The sequence below is a fragment of the Mesocricetus auratus genome, unplaced genomic scaffold (genome assembly GCF_017639785.1).
Source record: "Mesocricetus auratus isolate SY011 unplaced genomic scaffold, BCM_Maur_2.0 Super-Scaffold_100019, whole genome shotgun sequence".
NCBI lineage: Eukaryota > Metazoa > Chordata > Mammalia > Rodentia > Cricetidae > Mesocricetus > Mesocricetus auratus.
The window spans coordinates 36817843-36835157 of NW_024429200.1; the positions used below are offsets into that span (position 1 = coordinate 36817843).

Here is a 17315-nt window from a genome sequence, read left to right on the forward strand (position 1 = left end):
CCATTAACCTTCATGGGGAACTGTACATTTTGGGTCCTTTGGATCTTATTTTCTTTCCATGGACACATGAACTTAAAAAGACAAACACTGGTTAGGACGTTATTAGTGAGTAGATGGGAGGGTGTTAGCAGTCAGATGTTGTGGTTATAGACTCGGACTGAGACGCATCATATTGTAATGCAGTTTGTGCCTATGTGCTGCAATTCTTCAGTCCCCTTCACTACGATTTCCAACATTGTTTTTTTTCTTAATCGAGGGTTTATATTGAGTATGGTTGGAAGATCCTGCTGCCTCTTGAGTGCTGTGACTATGTACATGCATGCCTGGCTCAGGGTATGATTTTTCTAGAGGGACCATAATTGTCAAAGGCTGAAGGCACTTTGGTGTTTTTCCATGGACTGTACTTAGACGGGTACTCTCAGTGCTTCCTTCAGAGGGCTTTTTTCTCTCTGAGCTTTGACATTTTTTCTTTCGATGTATTTTACATTTATTCAGAATCCCTTTGAGTTCTGTTTGCCAAGGACCTTTGTAATATAATTCACCTGCCTGTGGCCAGTTCTGTAGATTTTATTTCATGCTTAGTATTTGGGTCTGAAGTCTTTGCCCACAGAGAAAACTAAATAACATATCCGAAACTCTGCCTGGGCCTGTGCTCCACTTGGTGCTTTGATATGTTTGTGATATGCCTGTGCTTGGTGTGGTCATCTGGGCTGAGCTGTTACCTACAGTTGTGTAATTGACCCCAAAATGGAACTGCACAAAAGTGTCTTTTCTGTTTTTAAGTTTCTGTTTGAGCTGAAATTGTAGTTCCAGCTCCATATGTTATATATGCTACAGTTGTCATAGATGTCCCTTAAGTGTCCCGCAGTGAAATGAAGACAGATTCAAGGAAATGTTTCCTATCATTGGGACACCTTCAGATCATTAGTGTTCATGGGAAAAACCTGAACTTACTTTTAAATCTTTTTTTGGGAGTAGTCTGAGAGTGATTAATATTATAATTAGCTACCAAAAGATAAAATAATTGGGATATTAATCAGTTAACTTTTAAAGTGAAGATATAACGGGTTAGCAAAGATTTAGTGGATGTTTAATTATTACGATTATTTACTTGTCTTGGGAGTGAACTCAGGTCATTAGAGCCATCTCATCAGCCTGGCAGTCTTTTCTCTTCCTTCTTTTCTTCATTCTTTCGTGGCAGTGCTGGGATTAGAACCCTGGAATTCATACATGCTAAGCAAATCAGGGTGTATAGTTTTAAATTAAAAATTCATTACATCTTTATTATTTTAAAATTTTTCATACAATATATTATTATCATATTCTTTCCTGTTCTCCCAGATGGTTCCCACCAACCTTAATTAAAAATTTTAATCACAGAAAATGTAATTCAGTATTTCTTCCTAAGAAGGTCGGAGCTGCTCTAGAATTCTTGTTTGCTCCTATGTGTCTAGGTACACAAGCCTTATCATGGGGACAATTGAGGGTGGGCACAAGAGTTACTTTTTATAGAATGATGTACAAATGTGACTTCCATCTGCCCTTTGTTAATATAGTTAAGCAACAAAGTTACCAGAAATTGTTATACTTTCCTTTTATTTCTTTCTGAAGGAACAAGATAAAAAATTAGAATATAACAACTTCCAAGTATTAGAAAAACAGGCCATCATTGACATTTTACAAGAAATAATAACAGAAGAAGGAAATAAATCTGCTGCCCTGCAGAATGAGTTGGAAACTTCTGATAAATTAGTAGGAGACTTAAAAGAACAGCTTAGAGAAAAGGACCAAGAGACCCAAAGCTTAAAACTGGAGCTAGCCAATTGTAACGAGAAAGAGAAACACTACATTTTAGAAATTGAAGAGGTCAAGGGGAGAGTAGAAGAACTCCAGAAGAAAGATTACAAAGATAACCATACAGACACTGGCAAAGAGCAGAGCACACAGAGAGAAACAAGGAGGAAAGTAGATCACCTCCAAGTGGAGCTAGATGAAATGTATGGAAGAGAAATAATGCACATGAAGGAAGAATTAATAAGACAAAACAAATCTAAGATGGAGGACCTTAAATCCCACCATGAAGGTGAAATGGAAACTATCTTGGCATCATATGCACGTACTACACTAGGCATGTGCAATATATATAAAGAGTATAAAGAGCAACTAGACCTATTGAATGTGATTATAAATGGACAGGATGTAAAACTACAAGATACTCTTTCTCAAAAAGAGAACCTCAGCAAAGAGCTTTGCCTAGTTAAGAGAGAAAAAGATGTGCTTCAATCACAGTTCAATGATCTTTTAGAAGAATGCAACTTTTTAAGAGACCAGATCACCACAGCTCATAACAAAACAACTGAACAGGAAAGAATACAAAATGATGTACACAATTCCCTTGACATAGTGGAAGACTTGAAAGCTGAGATGGCTGCTATGTCTGATTTCCAGAAAGAGCTTGAGTGTAAACATGAGAAAGAAATTAGAAAGTACCAAATAAAACTTGAAATGCTAGAAAAAGAAAAGAATGAGATAGTAAACAGCATGTTAGAGTCCCAAGAAGCCAAGATGCAGCTTCTCCTCCTCCATGAAGAAGATCTTTACAAATTGAAAGACGATCTAGAAGTTGAACATCAAATAAATGTTGAAAAACTTAAGGAGAATTTGGCCCTTCACCACAAGCATCAGATAGAAGAGTTAGAAAATGAGATGAATAAGAAGATTGAAATTATGCAGTGGGAAAAAGACAACTTTATAAGTAAGCAGAATCAGCTAACTTTAGAAATTTCTGAGCTAAGAGTTTTACAGCAGTCACGTATTGATTTCAAATCAGAACAAATGACTCCAGATTAATGAGCTTAATAAAGAAATTGGTATCCTCAAACTCAAAGTAAAGGAAAAGCATACACTTGAACAGGAAACTCAGGAGTTACAACTTAAAACTAAACTACTAGAAAAACTGCAGCAGTCATTGGTGTGTTTGACGTTAGCCATTCCAATCAGTGAGAGATGGAATCTCAGAGTGGTTTTGATTTGCATTTTCCTGATGACTGAGGATGTTGAGCATTTCCTGAAGTGTCTTTCTGCCATTTGAGACTGTTGTGTTGACAATTCTCTGTTTAGGTCTGTACTCCATTTTTTACTTGGATTATTTGGTAGTTTGATTTCTAGTTGATTGAGATCTTTGGAGATCAGCCCTCTGTCAGATATGGGGTTGATGAAGATCTTTTCCCATTCTGTAGGGAGCTGTTTTGTCTTGTTGATGGTGTTCTTTGCTTTACAGAAGCTTCTCAGTTTCAGGAAGTTCCATTTATTAATTGTTGCTCTCAGAGTTTGTGCTACTGATGTTCTACTTAGGAAGTGGTCTCCTGTGCCTATGCATTCAAATGTATTTCCTACTTTTTCTTCTATGAGTTTCAGTGTGGATGGATTTATATTGAGGTCTTTGATCCAATTGGACTTGAGTTTTGTGCATGGTGATAGATATGGATCTATTTGCATTCTTCTACATGTTGACTGCCAGTTATACCAGCACCATTTGTTGAATATGTTTTCTTTTTCCATTTTATATTTTTAGCTTCTTTGTCAAAAATTAGGCAATCATAGGTGTGTGGGTTGATATAGGGCTCTTCAATTCGATTCCATTGGTCCACCTGTCTGTTTTTATGCCAATACCAAACTGTTCTCATTACTATAGCTCTATAGTAGTGCTCGAAGTCAGGGATGGTAATGCCCCCAGATGATCCTTTATTGTACAGGATTGTTTTGGCTATCCTGGGTTTTTTGTTTTTCCATATGAAGTTGAGTGTTTTTCTTTCTAGGTCTGTAAAGAATTGTGCTGGGATTTTTATGGGGATTGCATTGCATCTGGAGATTACTTTTGGTAGAATTGCCATTTTTACTATGCTGATCTTTCCTGTCCAAGAGCTTGGGAGATCTTTCAATTTTCTGATATCTTCTTTAATTTATTTCTTTAAAGACTTGAAGTTCTTGTCACACAGGTCTTTCACTTGTTTGGTTAGAGTTAACCCAAGATATTTTCTGTTATTTGTGACTACTGTGAAGGGTGATGTTTCTCTGATTTCCTTCTCAGTCTGTTTGTCATCTGTATATACGATGTCTACTGATATTTTTTAGTTAATCTTGTATTCTGTTTATAAGTTGTAGGAGTGCTCTGTTAGAATTTCACTTATAAATACTATCATATCATCAGCAAATAGCAAGATTTTGACTTCTTCTTCTCCAATTGTATTCCTTTGATCTCCTTTTGTTGTCTGATTGCTATAGCTAGATCTTCGAGTACTACGTTGAATGGATATGGTAAGACTGGACAGCCTGGTCCCTGATTTCAGTTTTGCTTTGAGTTTCTCTCCATTCAGTTTGGTGTTGGGTGTTGGGTTACTGTATATTGCCTTTCTCATGTTTAGGTATTTACCTTTAGGAATGGGGGTGCCTTTGAAGTCTCCAGTAGGATTTCTGTGCTGAAAAAAGTCAGATTTCAAAAGTCATTTAAAGAAGGATGCCAGGTTTTCATTCCAAGACTTCTTTGGTTTTTTAATTTGGTAAGATTTTACTTGTATTTGCATGTATTGTTTGTATTGATGTAGTCTTCAGATAGCTTGTCCAGTGTTTTCTATTGACAGGTGGTTGGCTATTCTATTAATAGGTAATAAAGCGGTTTAGTGAGTAATGATCACTGTTTCTGAAAAGACGAGAAGAGAATGGAATACATTTTTAAGTTAATTAATTAATTAATTAATGGATTGATTTTTGTGTGTGTGTGGCACTAGGACTGAAACTCAGGGCTTGCACATACTAGTCAAGGTACCCTACCACTGTGTAAAAAAGTGAAGACTCATTTGTGGAAGTTTTGTTTGATGTTTGCATTGATGGATTTAATGGATAGGATACGGATGTATTTCTTGTGTTGGAGTGTAGGTCACTGGTTTACACCCTTTGAGACAGTTACATTGCACAAAGGAAAATAAATTTGGAAGAAATTAAAATGTGTCTTGTTTTTGGGAAGCTTGCAGTTGGAACAGTTAACTCTGACAGTTTTACTTACACATGTACAGTGATTGGCTTACATGTGCTGTATCTTCTGCTAGGTGAAGACAAAGAGCCTGTACAGGTGCTCATTGGACGACTTCAAAAGGCAGTGTCTGAGGAGTGCTTCTCTGTTTCAAAGGTAAGATGTTACTTTAAAAGTGGTTTTGGACAAGAGGTGCCCAAGTTTAAATAGCTAATGATTCACTGAGCAGAACTATCCACCCAAGTGGATTTTCCTGAATCCCTTATATATAGAAGTGTACTTAAAAAGTATTCCTGAGTTCTAAGCTTTAAATGAACACTTGGCTTTTTTTCTGATAGCCATTTGGGAACAAAAGGAATCAGTGCTGGGGATGTGACTTGGTGAATCAGTGCTTGCCTGTTATGTTTAAGGTCTTGGATTCAATCTATGTCAGCACAGAAAAAGGACTAAGAAACTCAGATCAGTTTCATCTCCAGCAGAGCAGATGGCATAAGCATTGCTCTTGTCAGAGAGGTGATAGTTAACCTTTCTGGGACACAGTTTGTTCATTGAGGGTGCCGAGGGTTAAAATGTTGAGAAGTTAATATATGGTTTAACTTTTAAAAATGCAAGAAATAGTAGCAATAAACAATTGGCTTTTAAATCTTTCAAATCAAAACTAACTTAGATGTCTTATCAAATCACAGAACATGAAATGGTATTTTAAACGATAGTGGGGTTATCAGTTGCTCTGCAGAACACTGTGCAGGATATTTTTAACTTTGTGTTTGTACAGGCCACAGAAAACATGCTTGCATATTATAAAAAGGCCACTAGTATAATCTCTCCCTTGATAGATTATCATTTTGCAGAGAGGTGTGGGAGACCTCTCTAATTGTCAGTTTTGAACTTCTCCCCTTGTGATGTTTGTTCCAGGATAGTTGATATAGTCATGAGATATTTTCAAAGTAGGAGTAGGAGCCATGCTAGGGTGTAAACACCTACACTTCATGATATATTCAATATTAACAAGAACCAGAAAAAATCATGTTAGGTATTAAAATTATTAATCTTTTACTGATAAAAGAATAATTTAATGTCAAAGAGAAACATGGTTTTTCTGCAGATGGATTTCATATGTGAAAGAAGAGGGAATTAAGATTCCATTCATACTCTTTTGACCTTTTACCTTTAGGCTAATGATGTTTTAATAATATTTAGAAATCAAAATTTTAATTTAAAAAATTCAATTTTGTTAACAGAGGATGCATGCTTTTCTTGATGAACACTGTTGTCCTTTAAACTGTGAAATGAATGTAGAAGAGAAAGTGAATTCTTTTGTATACCATGCAATTTCAAGGGTGACCTTGCAAGAATATAGATACCAAGTTGAAGGTAAAAACCTTACCATACTGTTAAACACTATTCACTTGGTGTAAGTCAATTGCTTATAAACTTAGTTTTAATCACAACTTAATTAGAGATAAATTTTCCATCTTAGTATCTTATTTTTAGGCATGAAATTTATTTATGTAAATTAATATACACTTTCAATCCTTGTAGTGTAACATTCACACAATGTAGATAATTGAAACATTCTATTTTTCCTTGTTTCTTTCTCCTCTATTTCTGTATTCCCACCTATTTCTTTTTTCTACTTCTTTCTGTTAACGGTTCTTACTGTAGTTTCTTTTAAAGTCTTAAAGGAAGTACTGAGTTTACTGTTAAAATTAATGGTTCATAATTTTAAAAGTGAATGACAAAATCATTGAGGAGTGAGCTACATTAAGAAATATCCTTTGCCAGGTGTGGCGGCATGCTCAGGGGTGAGGCAGGTGGATCTCTGTGAGTCCTTGGCCTTTGGGTCTGCAAAGTAATTCCAGGCCACCCATGGCTAAACAAAGAAAGACATAACTTTCTTCATTCGTGGTTTTAGGAGTTCTTTTGTTCTTAACAAATTCCAACTTGAATTTCTTGGTGTTCCTTCACAGTTGTATGTTCCCAGTATATTTATTTGTATAGGTAATGAACAACCTGCCAACAAGTAATTACAAGCTTCATCTTGGGATGAAGTTTTCAAGTTAATGTTATGCTACTTATTTTGCAGTCATGATGTTTTAAAAAATTTATGACTAGATATATGGATTTTATTACTACAAGGTGATTGTCTAAAGTTGTAGTTAGGTAAATCATAATTTCTATAAAGGTAAACTTATACAGTGAAGTAAAATGATTATAATTGCTTGTTTTTCATCCAGAGTTTCAAGATGCCATTCAAAACCTTCTGTATAAAGTCACAGATGAACACAACAAGTTTGTGACACTGCAGATGGAGTTAAGCAAGGTCTGTGAGGTAGAAAATATGGTATTTGCATTTATTTTATTATCTGCTGTTCTGTCAGTCAAGAAATTCTAAAATAAGTGAACATAGAAAAGGCTAGTAGACCTGGAATCCAGTGTCAGAAAGAGAGAACTGATGGGCAAAGGAGTTAAGACTGGGCTGGTTTAACCCACAGAAACAGTTGACCTGAACAAGGGGGAACTCTTGGAACCCATATTGATGACTGTGTGGAAAGCATAGGACTGACCCAGACCCCCTGAATGTGGGTGTCAGTGAGGAGGCCTAGGTAATCTATGGGGCCTTGGGTAGTATTTATCCCTGGTGTACAAATAGACTTTGAGTGCCCATCCCATAATATGGGAGGCTCTCTCATCCAGGACTCTTGGGGATGAAGTGACAGTTACTGGAGATCCACTATGGAGAGCCTCACCCTCTCTGGGAATAGGAGTGGAGATTGGGTGGGGGACTGGGGGACCTGGTGGGGAGGGGGAGAGAAGGGGAGGGAGAGGGAGCTGGGATTGACATGTGAAACAAGATTGTTTCTAACCTAAATTAAAAATATTTTAAAAAAGAAAAGGCTAGTAGAAATCAGTAACCATTTATATGTTTCTCTTAGAACATTTATATCGGTCAGCTGAAGAAACTGAGTAATATGTAACTCTGAGTCATGATGAAGTGTATATGAATGTATTAAGCAAATGAAGCAATTGTATTTAATTGTGTAGATACCTTCCCTCTTTTTGTTTCCTGGAGTTTGAACAAAGGCACTCTGTGGGACAGTAGTCTATCAATGAACTATACCCTCAGCCTATTACATGTCATATTTCTTAAGGCAATGGGTCTGTTTTTATATTTTAAAGAAGATGATTAGTTGTTTGTACATAACTCATATTATTACATAGTATCACCTGTGTCAGTTTTCTTCTGCTATAGTTATTTTATAATGTGTTCTTAAAATCAGGTAAGATGACATGTACAATATAATATAACTTAATAGCCATATCACAGAAATGAAGCACATACTGTTGAATTTCTAATTGTCTATCCTAATTTTCAAGTTGTAGAAAAATATGGCAAAAGACGTCTTCATTTATTTGAGACAGTTTTGGCATTCAGTTCTGTTAAAAGGTTTAGGTAAATGTTCAAGATTTTTAGTTGTATATAGGGCGAGGTCCCATCACAACAAAAGCACACAGGCAAAGGCATCCTTGGAAGGACTTGAAATGATGCATGGCCAGAGTCCCAAAGGAAGCAGGTGCACATGTACTCAGTATGAGTATAATAACACATTAACATTGTGTACCCACAGTGCACATTCACATCTAGGAGTCCAAACTTTTCTATCAAGTGCAGATAAGCAGCCTCCACACGTGTTAGCATGGACTAGACCTTAGTGCTTTTCTATGCAGCAATGTTGCCCATGCTAGCACATGGAGAGGTCTGTACTGGCATAGAGAGCTCTTTGCTAGGTTTCTCAATTACTGCCAAGAGAAAAGCTCATAAGCAGACCGTTGTAAAGACAGACATCTAGCACTCTCTCTACACTCTCCTCTGCACATTGAGTAATGAGTGAGTTTTTCACTGCCAGTTATCTGTGCCTTGTGTGAGGCTTTTGCTCTTTTACTCTTCTGGCTTTTGCACGGCCACCATCCAGCTCCCACATAAATCACAGACTCAGACTTATTCTTAGTGATGGGGGCCTGGCCTTACGTTGGCTGTTTTTAGCTCTTCTACATTTTCCTCTGGGCTTTTATCCTTCTTACTTCTGCTTGTCTTACTTTCCTTCTTATCCTGCAGCTTCCTGGCTGGGTGGCAGGGTGGATGGGCTGCTGAGCCCTGATGTCCTCCTCTCCTGGACCTCCTGCTGCTCCACCTCCACAGTTCTCCTTCTGATTACACTCTGCCTGCCACACCCTCCTATCCTTGCTCCTGCTTTGCTATTGGCCTTTCAGCTCTTTATTAGGACCACAAGGGGTTTAAGACAGACACAGTAACACAGCTTCACAGGGTTAAATAAATGCAGCACAAACAAAAGTAACACACCTTATATGCTACCACAGCTGTGACACAGACCATGCCAGGTCCTTTAGTATCAGGTCAGGACAGCACTACACCAGGTCAGGCAGAGGAACTGAAACTCTCACTCCTGGGCTTTGTTGAATTATTTTCCTTTTCCTAGTGGTACCCATTCTCCTCCGGTCTTTCTTACTTGTTCCTGTTTCTTGTTACTATTGGTTTAAACGTCACTTTCTTGTGCCATCATTTCTTGCCTTCCTAGCCTTAGACATTTTTTCCCTCTGTTCTCTGAGCTTCTCTTAGTGCAGATGCCTGGATAGCCTTCTCTCTTTCATGTTTCAAAGCTCTCTGTTAAGCATATGTTTGCATCTCATTACTTTTCATTGTATTATAATTGTTTATTGATCTATCTCTTCCACAAGACTCCAAACTTTCTTTTTTTGTATATATACAGTTTTCTTCTTTAAATTAGAAAGTCTTGTTTTACATGTCAATCCCAGTTCCCCCTCCATCCCCTCTTCCCCTGCCCCTCACCAACCCCTGCTCTCATCCCCTTTCTACTACCCAGGGAGGGTGAGGCCTTCCCTGGTATCTTCAATGTATAAGAGTCCAAACTTTTAAATCAGAGAATTCTGTGCTTATTCCTTCCTGTTAGCACAGCACTTGGATTGCAAATGGTAAAGGCTCAGTAGGTATTTATGAATGAATTGAGCAAAGATATAAAAGTATTAGACTGTAAGTTATATTGTCTGGTGGTTTTTATTATTTCCCCTAGAAGTAAGAGGTAAGATTCCCCTGTTTACGTGTCCTCAGGGCACTGGAGAACTGCTCAGTAAAGTGCTTGCTGTGCAAGAAATGGACCTGAGTTTAATCCCTCCAAACTCATAGCAAAGGTGGCGTGTCCTGTAATCCCAATTTGAGGGAGGTAGAGACAGGAGGATCCCTGGGGCTTGCTGGCCAACCAGTCTAGCCTAATACAAAAGTTCCAGATGTGCTGAGAAACTGAAAGAGAAAACATCTGCTGCTGACCTCTGACTTTCCTGCCCATGCACCCCCCCATATACATTGTATATACACAAGCATGTGCACGTGCGCGCGCGCGCGCGCACACACACACACACACACACACACACACACACACACAAGCAGGAAATAAAAAAAACATTCAGGAGGTAGACATGTGGTAGAGGACACCTAATAGAGTAGTGACCAATGAAAATAGCCTCTTAGAACACTTTTTCTCCTGTTACTGAGTGGTTTTCATAGCATCCTTTATTCCTCTTCTCCGGCAAGTCAAGAACCTTTCCCCTTATAATCTAGATGTACTTTACTTAACTAGCTTTATTTTTCCCTTTTCATCCAATATAAGCCCCTGTCAAGAGGTCCTTGTTTTTACTCCTTAGAGCATAGGTCATCTCACAGAGCCTTTCCAGAAAGTCATAGCTGTAAACTATTAACGCCCAGGTCAAATCTGGCTTCTTCCCAAGTTGCTCAGATGCATTTCAGTCACTGTCATTGTATTCAGACTTCACAGGTGTTGCTTCTCAAATGGTATTATTTCCTCAGCTAGTTAATGAGCCCTCTGAGGACATAGATGCACACATACTCTCTCTCTTTGTGTATGTGTGTGTGTGTGTGTGTGTGTGTGTACCCTTAAGCTGATTTTGTAATCGTCCTCTGCCTTGTCTTCATGTATACTGCTCATTACAAAAACACACAGTCCCAAAATTTAATAATCTGCATGTCCAACAAAACCCATCATCCAGGGAAAAATAAAAATTATGTTGTCAGGTGTTGATAATAAAAATCTGTTGCTTGCACTAAAGTTTCAAAGGGCTTTCAGTTTAAATTTCTGTGAAACATTTGTTACTGAAAAGTGAACATTTCTGTGAGTATAAAAGAGCATTGCTAATACAGTTTCCTTCCCATGAGTATGACAGTGAGTCACTTGTCAAAAGTAAACAAAAAGTGTTTGATTGTTTCAGAGCAACACAGGTGAAGGGGATTGAAAAAAAACTTAGTGCAAAGTTCTTCAATTGTTTTAATATAGATTTCAAAGTCCTGGATTGGATATTTATGCCATCGTTCTTCTGTTTTCAATAGATTCACGAACAGCAAACAGATGGTGTGAAAGTTGAGTTTGCAGAGGAAAATGTGGCAGAAGAGGAATCAGGGATTTTGTCGGTTCGCTCTCAGGCTGGTTTAGAGAGCATTGGTAAATTTTAAGTGTAGAACATGTTACAGTACTTTTATACCCAATGTTTACAAATGTGCTTTCCTTAAAACCCTGTGGTAGTTGGATGACCTCTCATGGTCATTTTCTTGTTCAGTTTTCTCATGTTTAAAGTGAATGTCCAGACTCCTCATCTCTTTTGTCCTTATCATTTCTCACACTCTATGTTTCTAAACGGTTTGAAACTTAATGACGTAAACTTGTTAGAGTTAGTGATTCCACAAACAGGAGGATAGAAAAAGTGGTCTTGAATCACACTGGGTTTTTCATGAGAAGAAAAAGTTATCACTAAAAGCATGTTTTTAAAGAATCACAAGTATTCTTCGTACACACAAGTAATTCTTCTTTGTTACCAAGAAACTTGGATCATAGTGTGCCTTTGGTTCTGTTCCTATGACACAGACATCCGTCATGAGAGTGAGTTGTCTTTTCTGCCAGAGAGTGAAGACAGTGAAGAACATGAAAAGGAGCTTCAGGGGTTAGAGAGCCCTGTGAACGCCTTAGAGCAGCCGCTGAAAGCAACAGAAGCTCATTATGGAACAGAGATCCCGACGGTTCAGGGAAGCGTTGAGACCATCCATGGACCGTCAGCACATCCGAGGTATCCATCTGTGTGCTGTCTGTCATGCATCAGTATACACAGAGAGGTTATGTTAAGACTGCAATATAAGTGATCAGAGACATAAGAATGAATAAACAGGAGATCATTCTGTGACTTTTAGATGTGTGAAATAAAAGTGACCCCAAGACATTTATCATAGGAATTTTGTCTATATTTTCATAAAGTTGTTCTGCGGGACTAAATAAGACAATGAGTGCACATTTGTTGTGTATTCTTCGCTGATCTTCACTACTTTGATATGGCCCATACCCTAGCAGTGTGAGATAGATCATTCCACTGGGTTTCTTTCACTTTGTGATGGAATGCTGACATCAGCAATGTCTAAACGAAACCTGCGTCTTTTCAAAGTGTGCCTTTCTTAGCTCTCTCCATCTGCCTTGACTCCTCCTCTTTTCCTCATACCTGTCTTCTCATCTATGAAAAATTCCTGTTCTCTCTGCTTTTACAGGTGATGGGAACCACACCATTCCTCACCACCCACTAGTCCCTGCTCTTTCATGAGGACTAATTGCTCTAATTCTTCCTTAGAATCTGGTCTCTATACAGTCAACTGAGGGCCAGCACTATACTCCTCAAAAGTTCAGACAGACCACCTAACTTCAGTGTTATTCTGTCCTGCACAATAGGTTCCTGTGACCCCCTTGACTATTCTCACATACTCAACTGTTGCTGTTCTCAGACTAAGCATCCTCCTCAGAGTCCTTAAATATATCAGTCTGCTTTTGCTTAAGGATTTTGCCTGACAATTCCTTCCACCTGTAATGCATTCAACACTTCCTGACCTGTCCAACACCCTCATCTCCTTTCAATCCTCACTTATGAACATTGTCATGAGGGCTTTTTTTGTCACCCTAAATGAATTAGTATTAACTCTGATGAAGAAACATGAACCTGTAGGAGGAAGGAGGAGTCTTGGGTTATTAGGTATTAGGTTATTATGCTAAGAATTTGTAATTCCTTGCACATAGTAAGAGCTTAGTATATCCTTGATGAATGTTTTGTGATTCACTTTGAAAGGATGCATGAACCTGTAACTAGTGTTAAGAAAATGGCAGGTTTATTCTGACTTTGACTACTCTGCTGTTCTACGACTTCTTGTCACTGGAACTCCAGCATGGGTTTTCAATAATGGTGGAAGACGCTGAATCATTGAAAGCAGTCTCATTCTTCTTTTATTCAAGAGCTATATGTGGCCTTTGGAGCTGCTCACTCATTTTGGCAATCTTGTAAAGCCCTTGGTTCTTTGAGACCAACAGGTCTTCTCAGACATTTCCATACATCAAAAACACGGGAGATTCTTCAGTTTAGTTTATACTTTTAAAATATGTATCATAAGTAATTATTTGATTATATCTTTGGCGTCAGACTCAAAGTGAAAACTCACAATTTTGTGTATTTAACAAGATAACTAATGCACCAAACCCAGGGAATGACATTTAGAAACTACTGCAGTCATAGTTTTGAGCAAGAATTCTCTGTTAATCAGTCAGTGTATTTCAAACAGTCTTTCATTAGTGATTAGTTATGATTAATCTTTAATTGGTGATACTTTCTCCAATGTGTGAAGAAAATGTGGCAGTGTTGGGGTGGTGACCTGAGAACGTCAAAAAGCTGCTTTGTTTTTCTGCTTTTGGGGTTGAGCCTGCTTACTGACCTGTCTTACACTTGTAATTAAGAGCTTACTATCCTCTGCAATCAGACATTGAATAGTTTGAGAAAATGGAATCTTCATTTAACAAATATTTAGTAGCATCACACCAGAGCCTTTTAGACAGATATTTGAGATTGAAACATCCATGAATTTCAGAGCATTGGACCTCTGAAATAACTTTTGTTTGTGTCTGTGATCATAAAAAGATTACAGCACTTCTAAAAGTAACAGAGACAATAATAGTCTCCCTCAGGATTGGGAGGATTAAATGAAGCAGAAATTGTGAAGAGTATTGACTGTGGAAGGATGATTAGATTTACAATGAAATTTCAAAGTTTCTGTTCAGCAAAAGAAATTGTTAGCAGAGCAAGCATGTAGCCAATTCAATGGGAGAAAATCTTTGCCGGTAGGGGCTAATATCCAGCACTGAGAATAACTGCAAAAATGTAACCCGCAAACTGCCAGTTAACAAATGGTTAGTGAGATGAACAAATAGTTCTCCAGAGAAGAAACAGAAATGATCAATCATAAGTATTTTAAAATTCCACCACATCCTTATCCTTCAGGGAAATGGAAATTAGTGAGATTCCCCTCACCCCAGTCATAATGGCTAAAATCAGGAAATCAAATGACAACAAATGCCTGCCTGGAGGTGGGAAAAGAGGGAGCCTTATTCACTGATGGTGGGAGTGCAAACGAGTGCAACCAGTATGGAACTCAATACGGAGTCTCTTAAAATTTAACAATATAGCTAATGCATGACCCAGCTATGCCAATCCTGAACATACACCCAAAGGACTCCATATGCTACCTCATATCTGTGTTATTGTTTCCCTAACCACAGTAGAAAATAGTGCCGTCAACCAGATGTCTACCAACAGATGACTGGGTAATCAATGCATGCGGCATCTTTTTTTTATTATTTTTTTTATTAATATTTTTTTTATTTTCCATTTTAAATTTAGATAAGAAACAAGGTTGCTTCACAAGTCAGTACGAGGTCCCTATCCCTTTCCCTCCCCTCCTCCCGTGCCCTCCCCCTCATCCCCCTCCGGTTATCCCCTCATTCCCCCAGGGAGGGTGAGGCCCTCCATGGGGGTGTCCATAGTCTGTCATTTCATATAGGGCAGGGCCTAGACCCTTCCCCAAGAGTTCAGGGTGAGAGTGCACCTCACGTTGATCTATGGGAGTCCAGAGACCGTGTGTATACTTGGGATGGGTACTGATCTGCTGTCCAAGGCTCAATAGATTACCTAGGCCTCCTCACTGACACCCAGATTCAGGGGGTCTTGATCAGTCCCATGCTGGATTCCCAGGCTGATGCCTGGGATTCAAGAGTTAACCTTTGTCTGATCAGCTGTTTCTGGGGGTTCAACCAGCCCAGTCTTAATCCCTTTGATCATCAGTCCTCCCCCTCTGATACTGGCTTTCTTGAGTTCAGCTCAGTACTTAACCAGCCAGTAAATGAAGTTTCTGTTTCCCAGACTCTCTGGCAATAGGATTGTAGGCTGGCACTCCCCAGATCTATGTCTAGCATGCAGCATCTTTAACAATTCAATTTTGCTAAGGTGTAGAACAAAAGTAAGATTTGTGAGAAAATTAATGAATCTGGAAAGTGGTCCAAACTCATAAAGACAAATGTTCTCCCTTGTATGCAGATCTAAGCTTGTAATGGCCATGAGTGGGTGTGTGTGAGAGAGAGTTCGTGTGTGAGTGAGTGTGTGTATGTGTGAGACAGAAAGAGACAGAGAGAGACAGACAGACAGAGTGGAAGAGAGAGACAGAGAGACAAGAGAGGAGAGACAGAGAGAGACAGGGAGACAGAGAGGAGAGTGTAAATGATGCAAGTCATAAACAAATATTGTCGGGTTAGGCCGTGGTGGCACACTCCTTTTATCCCAGCACTTGGTAGGCAGAGGCAGGAGGATCTCAGTGAGTTCGAGGCCAGTCTGGTGTAATAGGAGAGTTCCAGAATAGTCAGGACTGTTACACAGTGAAACCCTGTCTCGAACTCCCATCCCGTCCCCCAAAAAATGGAATCTGAGAGCAAAATGGGTCACTGGTGAAGATGGAGGAGAGGCAAACGAAGGCCTTGTGACTTGAAAGCAGAAAGGAAATGAAGAGGGGAAAGGGCTTAAATGGAAGGTGAGGACAGAGTGAAGCCATGAGGAGAATCTGCTAAAACACATTTTGTAGGAAGTGCCAAAATGGTACTGAATGCCTTAAATATAGTAAGTTAAAAATTAATGCTTTTATCAGGCATTTCAATGTAATTATGAGGTGAGCATCAGTCACAAGTAATTATTATAAGATAATAATGGTTGAGCCTATAAACTAGTGACATAAAGAAAGTTCTGGAATTTAAGGCCACGCCTGTATAACACTTTCTTTGCACATTGCTGTAATGTTACCTACTAGAATACCAGGAAAGCAGAATAAGGAATGATTACAGATACATGTGGTAGACAAGTTATTGGAAGTATAGAGGACATACTAGGACCCGTGTGTTTTGGTAGAGAATATGGAACTTGACTTCATTTATATAAAGGATGAAACCAGATAGGAAGGGACCAGTAGACATATCAGGTCTAAAGGGTAGCAGTGAACTCAGTTTTAACCAAACTGGTCTTTTTCAATTTGGGATAAATAACTATAAAGCTTCCAGAATGAAGTCACTGCCCGTAAAGGGTCAGGATTCCCAGGTATTGCATTAACAGCAATTAGGATTTTATCATAGAGAAATAGGATGCAAACATCAAAGATATCTTTGTAGTATTTGATATTGTAGCATTATTTATATTACTGAATATTTGAAAGGGCTAGATGCCATCAGAAGTTAAGAGATAAAGCTAGACAATGACATCATTTGTGTATGGAAAGTTTTAGACAGAACAAAATGTGAAAGAGACTAGGAGAAAGAAGAGTATAGTAGAAAAGTAAAAGGAAGAAATTGGAAAATTAAAATGGAGAATGGAACCAAGGAGGCAGTATGGATACACGTGAATGGGGACTGGGTAATTTTATTTCCTAAAAATGAAAACTATAGTTTTCTCCCTTTTCCGTCTCCTGTAAAGGGAAGCTTCTTCCTTGAGATAAACCTTCCCGCCTGCCTGGTTCTAGATTCGCATCAGTCCCAAATAAACACACAGGAGGCTATATTAATTATGAAGCTGTTGGCCTTGCTTGTTTCTTACTGGCTACCTCTGACTTAAGTAATTACCCCATAATTGTTAATGTAAGTATGTCTCTTACCGGAGAAGTTTCCGGGCTCCTACCCCATGGCGTTACATGTCGACTCTCTCTGTGTTTCTCCTTCCCAGAATCCTCCTGGACTCCTAGTCCCTCCTATCTAGATTCCCTATTGGCCAGACAGTGCTTTATTGGCATAAGACTTCCCCAACATCTCCTCTTTTCTGTTTAAACAAAAAGAAAGGTCTTAACTTT

The 17315-nt window shown here is 38.6% G+C and overlaps 1 protein-coding gene across 2 annotated transcripts in view; it reads left to right on the forward strand.

Moving 5' to 3' along the window:
• Positions 1-6274: 6274 nt before the first annotated feature.
• Positions 6275-17315, forward strand: part of LOC110343449 (A-kinase anchor protein 9-like) — a 39748-nt gene continuing 28707 nt past the window's right edge. For both annotated transcript variants that reach the window (XR_005869746.1, XM_040728688.1), the window contains exons 1-4: positions 6275-6403; positions 7267-7352; positions 11469-11580; positions 12001-12199. Coding sequence is in view for 1 of the 2 variants with exons in the window: in XM_040728688.1 (XP_040584622.1) it covers positions 6319-6403; positions 7267-7352; positions 11469-11580; positions 12001-12199 (482 nt within the window). In the remaining variant the exon portion in view is untranslated. The remainder of the gene's footprint in view (positions 6404-7266; positions 7353-11468; positions 11581-12000; positions 12200-17315) is intronic.